This window comes from Apostichopus japonicus, chromosome 15, assembly GCF_037975245.1.
Source record: "Apostichopus japonicus isolate 1M-3 chromosome 15, ASM3797524v1, whole genome shotgun sequence".
NCBI lineage: Eukaryota > Metazoa > Echinodermata > Holothuroidea > Aspidochirotida > Stichopodidae > Apostichopus > Apostichopus japonicus.
In genome coordinates this window covers 4,008,070-4,021,158 of record NC_092575.1, presented here as the reverse complement: position 1 = coordinate 4,021,158, position 13,089 = coordinate 4,008,070, and the positions used below count along the sequence as shown (strand labels likewise).

At 37.7% G+C, this 13,089-nt stretch overlaps 1 protein-coding gene across 1 annotated transcript in view; it reads left to right on the top strand.

Annotated features, from left to right (window-relative positions):
- LOC139981692 (14-3-3 protein epsilon-like) overlaps positions 1-13,089 on the top strand; it is a 47,019-nt gene that overhangs the window by 18,741 nt on the left and 15,189 nt on the right. Inside the window, exon 2 of the mRNA XM_071994295.1 lies at positions 8,368-8,567. Coding sequence (XP_071850396.1) covers positions 8,368-8,567 — 200 coding nt within the window. The remainder of the gene's footprint in view (positions 1-8,367; positions 8,568-13,089) is intronic.

Sequence of the window (13,089 nt, the reverse complement as noted above, 5' to 3'; positions counted from 1 at the left end):
CATTCTCAAGTTGTCTTCATTGGATTCTCGGTAGGGTTAAATTAGTCTGGATCAGTCCTAATATCTGACTCTCTGTGGAGGGTTAATTAAAAGCAACAGGAATTTGGGGGAAGTGGTATGAATGTTTGGCTATAAGCTTCCTGTAGATTTAAAATTTGTATTTCCTGTTTTCACTTTCAAATCCATTGTTTCCTATTGTGTTTGGTTCGACTGGGCTTCCAGAATGATTGTAAACAACAGTAGGAGCAGAAGGGACTTTCTGACGGGAGAGGAAATGGGGGAGGGCAAGGAAACGATATTTTACAGGGGTATCAGTTTGACACAAGACACAGTCGTAACAGTGCATAAGTTAATATGATCGTCGTAAGAGGCTATGACCATGTTTACGTACTGTAAATATTTATAGTCGATTATTTCTTTGTTTTGATTGAATGTTTGGATTAATTGTTCAGGTTATTTACCTCACTTCCACTTTTACCTGCCAGGCTGTCACATCTAGATGCATGTGCACTCCGAAGATACCCTAACCTACAAAGATTAATAACATTTACTTTAGGGGTCCCCATAGACCAACTTCTGGGTCACTCCCCTTTCGAACCTCACTTCTGAGTGTTGGTTTCCGTCTAATTACTACACGACTTCCTATTTTCTAGTCTGTTTCTTAAGTGCATTGTACACTCGAAACTTGTTGCTCGTTTCTTTTAAGATGCAGGTTTTTCGGATACAGAAGATTTCTGATTTCTACAAACAATTTGACTGCAAGTTTATAATAGACAGAATTGTCACAACATGTCTGTTGTGCTATTAATATATATTGAACAGTGGGTATGCTATATAACAATATACATCAATTGTCACTCAGATGTGTGATTTCCCGAACGAAGAGGTACAGTAGTGCTATACACTGTTAATTTGCAAGCAGATGCCAATATTAAGCAGATAATACCCTTGACTTCATCTATGATCTTTACATGTTGGAGTTTTTGTGTTGCAAAGTTCCGTATAATTATAAACTCAACAAGGTGAACGGGAGTAAATCAAGGGAATCTGTATGCATAGCTCATTTAAAGGGTGTGAAGACTCGTGCACAAAGAAACGTCTTATGCCGGTAATCTGACCTAGTTTCGAATGAGGTGTAACAGAAGTTAGACACCACCATCGATCCCAGAAAGTACACACACAGCTTGCTACTGTCGGTAATTAGACACTAGTGTACAGTCAATACATACAGCTATGGTCATCACAACACAGTGTACATAGCAGGGATGGACATCTCAGGTCTAGATAAAAGATAACAAGGTATCACGCATCAAGAAGAAAACCTCACTTGCAAGCAACGGAGAGTTAACTTTTTCAGAACGCGGTTTGGGGCAAGTCTTCAATGCCTTTAATGCAAGGGCGTAGGAACCGGGGGGGGCGCCGGCCCCCCCAGTGAAAAATGTGGAGGGGCGGAAGTATCATTCCGCCCCCCCGCTTCGCAAGTCAGAAAACCCTTTTTTCATTTCCAAATGAGAAAAAAATCTCATTTGGAGCACCAAATTGCATCTAAGGCTAGGTGAAAATGCAAAATTATATACAAAATGGAGTGGGTGGGTTGAAATGTGCTATATTGCACCAAATTGCATCTGAGGCCACCTGGAAATGCAAAAAAATTCCAAAGGGGAGGGGAACACCCTCCCCTTAGACCCCTCCCCCAATCCGGCCATCAGTCTTCAGCGCCCCACTCGAAAGTACCTTCCTACGCCACTGCTTTAATGTGTACATGCGATAGTTATCTGTGTAGCTTCACACCTCAAGGTAAAATGGCTGGTTCATTCTGACATTTTCTCGGGATGATCATTTCAAATCAAGTTCTCACTGAATGATGCATGTAGCCGAAGCTGTGCTAGTAGAATAATTTAGTGTCCAAATTTTGTGTACGTAATGTTCAGTTTTGATGGCTCAGAATTTCGTCTCAGATTACAAATGGTTCCAGTCGTAAAGAACTGCTGTAAGCCTTTACTTCTTTGGGACTTGTGTAGCAAATTTGACAATTTTGGCATAGCATTTCTGAAACCGATACAGGATAAATTAATCCCTGTATTCTGGTTCCATTTATAAGACTGCAGCAAAACCTTTCTTTTTCTAATGATAATTACAGTATGTAATTTAAATGGCAGTTGAAAATTTTGTCAAAACACAATTACATTATCTACGTGTTAAAAACCCTCATCTGCAGTACATGCATAGTATATATATACTGTATGGGTTTTAGAACAGTACCACCACAATGTTGTAGATTGGTCCATCATACAAGCCTGTGACTCATCCGGTGGACCTTGAACCTGGCTGAAGGTGATGCAGCAGGTATCTTTAACAAAGTTAAAACAAATAAATAAAACAATCATAATTCATCACCTCTCTCAACAGTGTGTAAGATTTTCCAGGTAACAATGTGATCAAGTGATGGGTGTCGCCTTCATGTACGCAAACAGTACAGACTACCTGTAGGTGTTTTCCCCTAAGCTTGTTATCACACAGTACAGTACAATGTTCAGTCGTGGAATTGCTTTACCAATCTTTAAAATCAATGATGCTACATGCAAATGGATACGACTTGTAGAAATGGATAGAAAACTGAATTGAAAATTTAACATCTTTTTTTTTCTTGGGGAGGGGGGGAAGGGAGGGCAGTGTTGGGAAATTTCAGTCAGGACTAGGAATGAAAGGGTGATTCGATGTCAGCGTAGTTTGAAATATTTTTAATATAATTTGTAAATATTTAAATTTACATAATAACATATTAATTAGATATGGACCAATTTGATGGAATATACTTTACATTGGAAATTTTGCCAGTGAAGCTTATCTATACATGCCTGTGGTGTTTTGCTGTGAAGGACAGTTTGATACATATTTGCTGTTTACGTTTTAGACTTCTGTTAATTTTTTCTTTTTTTTCTTCACTCTCTAAAGTTTTAAGTTTTGTAAGTATTTAAGTTTATTAAGTATTCAAGTACTTGAAGTTTTTAAGTTTCACCTAAACCTTTGGGCTCTCAAGCCAGTATTAATAAATGAAAGGATGTGGCAAGACCTATTTGACAGTTTAAATGGCAGGTGCCCCATGCCCATAAATACTTCTCTTGGTTTGGCATCCATTTCTGCAACATGCAAATATTTATAATACGTTTTAATAAAGATTATATCCGAGCAAGCGACAGTAGCTGAGAGCGCTTGGAAGTAATTTTTTGCAGCGATGAGTATCTCTCTCTCTCTTTCTCTTTCTCTCACGGAATTCGTACGGAGAGAAAAAGGAAAAAATTTGCAATTCAAATGTAAACTTCCAGGTGCAGGGAAAATCAAGCTTTGAAGCGTCGTGTTTGCATTTGAAAAATGGCCCGATGACATATGACATATATATGACATACTTTTAAAGGCATGAATTAAGAAAAGAATAAACATCACCTTGAGGTAGACATATATATAGTTAGTCTTGTTCTAGTTAAAGAGTGAAGACAAATAATGTGGGAGCGGGCGTTTTGTGAAAAGTTGAATTTACGATACTATCTGTGGTTACAAAGAAGTTCTGCTAGCTCTCAGCTGTTGGTGATAAAATGCCTTAAGAATATAGCTCAGAGGCTTGTTAAATAAGTATCTCTTCCTTTCACAGCTGGTCAAATAGTAATGCTACATAAATATACTTTTGATGATCATTGTCAGGTACAATTTTTTTCTATTCCACGGAATATCAAACATTCCTTTTGTGAGTGTATATATTTTATAGAATGGCAGTCAACAGAGCAACTTAAAGAGGATAGATAGATATTTATTCAGCCACTGATCATAAAAATACATTGGAAATTGGGTAAAAACAAGAGCTCAAAAGTCAAAACAAGTACAAAACTAAAAAACCAGATTCAAAATATAAATGAGAAAAAAAATGGCTACATATTTCCAGGGAAGAGATAATTCCAGGGAAGGGAGGTATGGAAAAATGACAAACTTGTTAATAATTTAATATTACAAAGATGTTATAGTATTGTCCTACAATGGACTATATTTAAACCGTTGGTAGAATAAATGTTTCATTCTTTTTGACAAAAATGACCTGTGCAGTAGTTTTACCTCACTATTCTTTTTCCACCTCCTTGCTTTAAACTGTCTTTTCCCTGTCCCATCTACCCAATCTATAACAACTGATATAAACATTGGTGAGAAATGATAAGCATTTCACACTCACTTGACCTACTTTTGGATGTTTCATGGCCTAATTGTCACTGCATCAGGACTGAGTTTTGCTCTGAAGTGTATGCCAGCCTGTTCGTATGTCACAGTTCCCTACAGCTGGGTCTACATATCTCCATGAGCTGTCAATTGTGACATCAGTGGTTTGAAGATGGTTTTAACAGTACTGATCTTATGCTATCTGGGATGTATATATATATATACTGTAAAGTGCATCTGATTAAACTTTTAAGATGGACTTAAATCTGTCATATTCTCTTTCCATCCTAAACTAACAGGTAGATAAAGGTACATTCTGTTGCAGAACTGTGCTGGTAGATCAGCAACTGTACTGTTAAATAATATGACCAGGACTTTTAAAACATCTGATAATTGATGACAAATTTAGATTGTGCCCCCATGGGACATTCCATTATTTTTAAAGCTGAGGGCAAAAGTTGTTATCACAGCATAGATCATATATTCCTTGCCAAGGCTTTCAGAAGTGTGTGTTAAATTTGGCAACAGTATTACAGTAAATTGTGCCGATTTGTTTGTTTCGCACTTTTCTCAAATATCTAGGGGTATACCGGAGGGCCTCAGGGCGCCTCTATTATTATGTAAGGGCGGTGATGACGTCAGCTGTGAATACGTGGAAACAGAAGAGGCGGGGAAAATAGGGTGTTTCACGTATAAGGATGATGTAAGATTTATTAACATCACATACATAGTAACATGTGATATGATGATTACATGCATAGTATGCAACAAATGACAGATAGATACTCACCAAGTGCTTGATAAATCTTGATTGTGGAGGAGCTCTAGATAGTTAGCAAAGTATTTTACTTTCAGTGAGTAAAGATCTGCACAGTACTGTATATCATGCATCTTTAGATCTGTAGTATGTGTATGCAGTCATGTACCATTGTACTATCAGTTATCAGTACATAGTTTTTATTGTGTTGAGTACTGAGAATACAAAAAAACATAAATTATACATTGAAAGATATGTATCATTAAATACCTATTATTAAGAGATTTATCATTAATGCCGATAATAACAAATTGATTATTTTTTAATTACCAGATGATAAGAAATTTATCATTGATCTACTATCATGAGAAATTTATCATGAATACGTACTTTCATAAAAGAAAATCAATTGAAAGTAAATACTTAACTCTTCTTCTCTACTACATGAATGGAAGATTCAGGATTAAAATGAAGGACTGTGGGTGTTGCCCCGCCCATATTGTGGGTTTGAAGACGTGTCTCTTTCAGTAGAGTATCTTTGTCAAATAAGTAAGTTGGGAATTAGAAGAAAAATGATAGGCAATTAGATAATACTATTTAGGCAATTAAAATGATAATTAGATAGATAGACAATACACTACAAAAGCAAGTGCTTTACTATTATGCAACATACAGTATCCTCTCTCTCTAACATACCTGCCTCTGGAATGCTGAACATAACATGCAAAATTTCCATGTACAGTGTATCTATCCAGTACTTAGAAATTGGTTGATATGGTGCTCCTCATCCCCATCTCCCCTCTCCCTCCCCTCCCCCCTCTCGCTCCTTTGTTGGTAATATCCAGGATCCTTGTACCTATTGATTGACAATGCATTCTTGGAATGTTGGGTTGCTGTAGTGGGAGATGGGAGAGGGATGGGGGGGGGGGGGGAGGGATCAACAGAGAAATTTGTATACTGTAGTTAGAATTGATGGTACTTTATTTGCTTTCACTCGCCCAATCTCAGATGACAGTTGTCGTGACGACTATGATAAATGAACGAGAAAATGCAAGCTTACGGAATGCATCTTACTGTAAATAAACTGTATCAACCTTATAATATGTTCTGGCCTCCATTGTGTACAGAAGGCTTTTGAGAATTTTTTATAAGCTTGAATTAATGCACACAACCGTTTGTTGCTGGCATGCATGAGAACTACTTGTACAGTATGTTAACATAATTACCCATTTGGGTTCCTCCCAATGAAAGTTTTTTTTTTTTTTTCGTCTTCTCATTTTTTTCTTTTTTTGCCTTGGATATTGCTTATGGGCATTGAGGCTAATGTTCAGATCTCGAGATAATGTTTACAGACACTATCATCATGTGATTCAAAAGTAGGTTGCCAGCGGTACTACATGGAGACTATAGAGTGCTGTTAGATTTATGGACGCATTCATTGCTGTGCATGCTCACACGGTTTAACAGTCTATTTAGAGCCGTGTTAATTCTTTCAGTGCTTAATTTTAAAGCACTTAGTACTGCAATCAAAGAGATACACTTGAAATACAGCAGATATTTTGTGAGTGCATTGTTTTGGGATGAAGGGTGCAACCTTGTTCAGCTTAGATAATACTTTAGTTGTCTCGTTCTATAGTTCGTTTTATTCAACTGTCTCTCTTGTACTTTTCTTGTTTTGTCGTTCCACATTTACATGGTGCATTGGAGAGACATTTCCTTTGATTTTCAGTGTTTATTTGAGGTTTGGGCAGCATTTTGTGAAAAATCTTATGATTGTGCTGAGGCTACAGTATATATAAACATTCAGTGAACTGTGCTGTGTGCTGTACGTATAGAGCTCTGCTATTCAACTACTTATAATTGTCATGTATGTACACAAATTACACAGCTAATGTGATCTGTTCTCGAGTAAGAGACAGGCATGGGATCAAGATGGTAATCTTTATTCCTGCCCTATGGCACCCCACAGCTGTATCCTCACCCCAGTATCCTAACCCAACCTCCTTCCTCCACTAAAACTGTTACATTGCAGTTTATCAGTGTGGTCTGTCTCAAATTCACAAAACAAACACCAGACAATGGCTATGTGCTATAAATTAAAGTAAATGTATGCTTGTCAATGCTGGTAGCTTATAATCAGCAACCTCACGCCCAGTATCCTAACCCAACCTCCTTCCTCCACTAAAACTGTTACATTGCGGTTGATCATTGTGGTCTGTCCAAATTCCCCCCAAAAAACAGACAATGGCTATTTGCTAAAAATTAATGTAAATATATGCTTGTCAATGCTGGTAGCTTATAATCAGCAACCATGATCAGTAGGCCTAAGTCTGTGTGCTCAAGTTTTTGTATATACATATATACAGTGCATCCATATTGCATCAAATAAATTACTAGTGACTTCTATAAGCTGTCAATTTCCTGTTCTATACTGTCGATGTAAAGTGTCCACAGCTAAGAGCAATGGAAAATTTGCTTGATGCATATACCTGCTCATCTATAGATATCGGTTGTACTTCTAGCCAAATGTTGCTTCATCCCAACTTAATAACAAGCGGAAAGGCAGTACAAATTTATGTACAGGACTTGCTCCTATGAGTACAGTATTACTATACTTGACCATGCAAGGAAAGGATTTTCTACCTGACAATATTTATGTCCCATTTTGTTCACCAAGTGCCACTAGCAAATTTAGGCATGAATTCAACAGTTTGCAAAAACGAAACAGTTAAAAACTTGACCTTTACCCATTTTGGGACCAAAAATCTAACTGCATATTATATGTTTAAAGTTAAGTACAATAACAATAATGATAATAATACAGTGGATTAATATAGCGCCAAATCGGAAACAAGAAGTAGCTGCTCCACTTAACAAAACAAGTCAATCACAATAAAAAACAAGTATATAACGAAACTGTGTTTTCACTGGTGGTAACCACTGCGTACTACAGTCTCTCAGTTTAGATTGAGGCGTAATTTATAACATGGATCGGTCAGTGTGAAGCAAAATAGCAATCCAACACTACAACACTACAAAGTCCACATGGCAGCAACTAAATAGCGCCCAGCTGACAGTTTATCTCACAGGTCCCCTCTCCATTTATACACCTGGGTGCATGAAGAGAGGCAATAGAGATAAAGTGTCTCGCCCAAGGACACAACGTAATGATCTGTCCAGGACTCGAACCTGCAAGCCTTAGATCACAAGTCCACTGCCTTAACCACTTGACCACAATGCTCTCATAATGTATCTCATAAATGTAAAGTTACACAACTTGAGATATTTAGTCAATCTGACTTTATACAGTACATACCTACTGTACTGAAAAGTACATTCACCATAGCCACGTGTCGAGTGTAAACTAGCTCACACGTTTCCATTCTTTTTTTATTTCCTTTCGACAGAGATGGTCCAGGCCATGAAGAAGGTTGCGTGTTTGGACATCGACTTAACTATAGAAGAAAGAAATCTCTTATCTGTAGCGTACAAGAATGTCATCGGTGCTCGTAGGGCCTCGTGGAGGATCATCACCAACATGGAGAGTAAGGCAGAGACCAAAGGCGAAACGGAAGATCTCCCGAGGATCGTAGCTTACAGAGAAGAGGTGCGTAAGCTTCCCTCTGAAGAATGATAAAAGGGGCTGGACTCGGGTAGAAATACTCAGTCTGTTGGGTGTTTTTCTTTGCCCTTTCACAGGTTTTAATTTTATCTTGTACTTATTTCCACACATTAGTTACACTTTGTTCCCCCACCCCAGCACTGCCACCACCATTACTCTTTGTACTTCCAACTCATCTTGCCCATTTTGAATTGACCACTCACGAGGTCTAGTAAGCGGTTTTGGCATACAGGGGAAAGAGATCTGTTTGGTCTGAATATATCTAAGAATGACTAGTGTGTACTCTATATACTTCATGCCTCTTGCACCTGTCTTGTAGAAACATTTGCACTAATCCTGTCAAGCTTCAGAAGACGTACAGATTTACCTTCTAAGTTTACAATTTACGTGTAAAAGCATGTTTACATTTGGCACTAACGATGGTGATGTCAGCAATTTCTGCGTTCAGGCCAAATTAATTTCATCTATTGTCACCATCCAAAATGGGTTTGTTAACTTTCAATATCAAACCCAAGAAAATTGGGCGTCAACAAAGGATGAAATTCAAGCCGATATTTCATGTGACAATTGGTGAAACCTGTCAAAGAAGAAGGTCACAAGAAGGTAATCATGTCATTACCATTGGTAATTTGTGTTTAATAATGCCACGAACCGTTTGTAAACGTGTCATATACCTGTACATATTGCTCACCGTTATCATTAAAGGCAAAGTTTAATGGGCATCTGTTTAGTGGTTAAATTATAATACCGCCCCCAACAATTGGTGACTCGTATCTTTCTGTGAAATTTCATAGTTGTGATGGAGGTTTAGTGTTGTGCATAATACCCATAGGTGAACAATGCGGATGAAAATGTAAACATAACCCTGAGGTAACACTACTGAGAGAAAACTAGTTTTAGCTCATATTTTTTTACTTGAGGAAAAAGGTTACATGCCTGTGTTAATGTCTTAATCAGGAGACAACAGTTTCTTTACAAATTTGACAGTCAAGCATGTATTTTTGTCTAGTGTAGCCACCAAAAATTTCATGCTCTTTTCAAAACTTTTTCACCCAACATGGTTGGGTTGCACTGACATTTTAACTTCTAAAGGTCAAAATTGCCAATTTTTGGTTCCTTGCTTTAGCAAAAGGAACCTATGCAGTCAGGTTGGCGTATGTGTGTGTGTATGTATGTATGTATGTGTGTATGTATGTATGTATGTATGTGTGTGTGTGCATCTGTGACACTTGCTTGGGTACGCTCTATCTCAATAAGGGAATGTTGGATTGAGGCCAAACTTGGACTATAGATCCGCCATATGGAGAAGGTGTGCCCTATTGTTTTTGGTGCCCACAAAGGTCACCAAAGGTCAGTTATGGTCCAAAAACTGAAAATATTAAAACTGCAATAACTCCCAGTGCCAATGTGCGACAAGATTGATATTTTGGGACAAGTTGTGAACTGGTTAGGGGAGCATTTTCAAACTTAACGGTCATATGATCCGAGGTCACCAAAGGTCAATTAATGATAAAAAACTAGTATTTTTGCAATAACTTGAGAACGAAATGTCCGTTAGGGTTGGGAGTTGCCTCAATGTAATCCAATTGTCGACCCGCATCTGGGTGACCCTTGACCTCAATTTGACCTCTGGTGACCTTTTCGTGTTTTTGGGATTTTTACAGTTTCAATGCTATTTTCAGATGTCAAAGGTACCTTCTGATCATAAATGTCAATAGGTTGACCCCGTGTGACCTTTATGTGCGAAGTTATATGGGGTCAAAGTTTTTCGGTCGGAGTTAGGATGGTTGTACAGACTTTTCGTTTTGTTTTTTGGAATCAGGAGATTAAACTACATCTGAAACCAAGGTCAAAGGTCACATTAGAAAAAATGTGCTTATTTTGGGAGGAAACGAGCAAAAAAGAAAATGTTTGGTTTTGATGCTAGATTTGGATATCAAAGGTACCTTCCGATCAAAAATGTCAATTGGTTGACACCCGTGTAACCTTCGTGTGCGAAGTTATACAAGGTCAAAGTTAATTTTCAGACATTTAATGCAACAACTCCCAGTTCCAAGGTGTGACATGGTTGATATTTTTGGACAAGTTGCAAATGGTATAGGGGAATATTTTCAAACTTAACGGTCATGTGATCCGAGGTCACCAAAGGTCAATTAATGTCAAAAAACTAGTATTTTGGGGGTAGAAAATGGGCAAAGAAAAAATTGTTTGAATTTTTATAGTTTGATGCTCTAATTTAGGTCTCATCAATAAAAAATGTCAATAAGTTGACCCAAGGTGACCTTTGTATGTTAACTATATATGAGGTCAAAGTTAATTTTCAGACATTTAGTGTAATAACTCCCAGTGCCAAGGTGTTACACAGTTGATATTTTGAGACAAGTTGCAAATGGTATAGGGGAATATTTTCAAACTTAACGGTCATGTGATCCGAGGTCACCAAAGGTCAATTAATGATAAAAAACTAGTATTTTTTGCGATAACTTGAGAACAAATTGTCCGTTAGGGTTGGGAGTTGCTTCAATGTAATCCAATTGTCGACCCACATCTGGGTGACCCTTGACCTCAATTTGACCTCTGGTGACCTTTTTAGTGTTTTGTGGATTTTTACAGTTTTGATGCTATTTTCAGATGTCAAAGGTAACTTCTGATCATAAATGTCAATGGGTTGACCCCCGTGTGACCTTCGTGTGCGAAGTTATATGAGGTCAAAGTTAATTTTCAGACATTTAATGCAATAACTCCCAGTTCCAAGGTGTGACAAGGTTAATATTTTTGGAGTAGTTGCAAATGGTATAGGGGAGCATTTTCAAACTTAACGGTTATGTGATACAAGGTCACCAAAGGTCAATTAATGATAAAAAACTAGTATTTTTGCAATAACTTGAGAACAAAATGTCTGTTAGGGTTGGGAGTTGCCTCAATGTAATCCAATTGTTGACCCGCATCTGGGTGACCCTTGACCTCAATTTGACCTCTGGTGACCTTTCCGTGTTTTGGGGATTTTTACAGTTTCGATGCTATTTTCAGATGTCAAAGGAAACTTCTGATCATAAATGTCAATGGGTTGACCCCCATTTGACCTTCGTGTGCGAAGTTATTTGAGGTCAAAGTTAATTTTCACACATTTAATGCAATAACTCCTAGTGCCAAGGTGTGACAAGGTTGATTTTTTTTTATCACGAAAGTGTTGGCTATGGTGTTGGTTACTTTATGGGAACATGTAGGACCACAATTACTTGGACTATTTCAGCCCAATCTTGCTTGATAATATTATGTGTATTGTCATATACCCCAAGCAAGGAACCACAGTGCCCTTGGGCTCTTGTTTATTGTAGCTCTTTCCTCAAATTCTCACAATCACCACACCAGCACAGGAGAATATAATTGTAGCAAAAATGCAATTTTGTTTAATTAAGGTATCAAGAAATAATTCCTTAACGATCTGTAAATTCAAGTGATTATGCTGTAACCAGCATGTACTTGCATTGGTTTCATCATCTGTGTGTAAAAAGTATGGAAGTGGTGGATTCAATCTAGCACACACATCAATTGATCTCTGGTAACAAATTGCATCATCTATTGTTTCGATATTCATGGTTTTGCCATTGTACAAGTTTATCCTGTATGGTTTGTTTGGGTCGTTCTAGCTTTCACACAGAAATCTAAAAGTATGAACTACGGTAGGACTTTCACGATGTTCGGTCTGATGAAGTTCTAGGTCCTCCAGTGATCTAGCTGAGACAGTCTTTCTGTTGTCTTGACAACCAACAGTATTTTTGAGGAACCATCGATTGTTTTAAAAAAGAATAAGTGCCCTTGAATGAGCATTTGGAATTATTATTGGAGAACCAAGTTTACTCTCCAGTTTTTCTGAGGGATTTTTTAGATGGTTTCTTTGCTGTAAAATCACCCAATTTATACCTGTCATTATATTCTCAGTTGTTGGGCAAGCACTTCTGCAGGTTGGAAATGTCCAGAATTGTCTGAAGGAAAACCAAGTTTACTGTTTGGACTAAATTACCGTCCCAAGTTGCCTTAACACCACCTCTTTTACCTGTCACTCCTCAACCATGCACTGAGCTAGTACAGGGCAATTAACTCACCTGTATTGTGCAATCATAGCATCCACATTGTTCATGTTGCAATACCAACCAAAGTTGCCATAATTTGATATCCTGGTGCTCTGCGCTCAAATTGCTCCCACTACAATTACAGCATGATCGTTGGGTCACGGGAGGCTATACCTCTTTAGTGTGTCTTTCTCTGTCACCGTAAATGTTGGAGGATGTGGTAAGCAGTTTGAAGCACTTGAACCATCCAAAAAACTGTTATCACATGTTGCCAGAAAAACATCATAATCAAACCTCAAAGTGAGAAATAGAAAAAGGAATTAGCAGAGAGAGACAAAATAAAAAAATGAAAACAGCCACTTGCAATGTTAAAAACATTGTGTTGGGGTTCTAGGTAGGCAGAATTCTGTGTTAGAATATGGAAATGAGTCTCT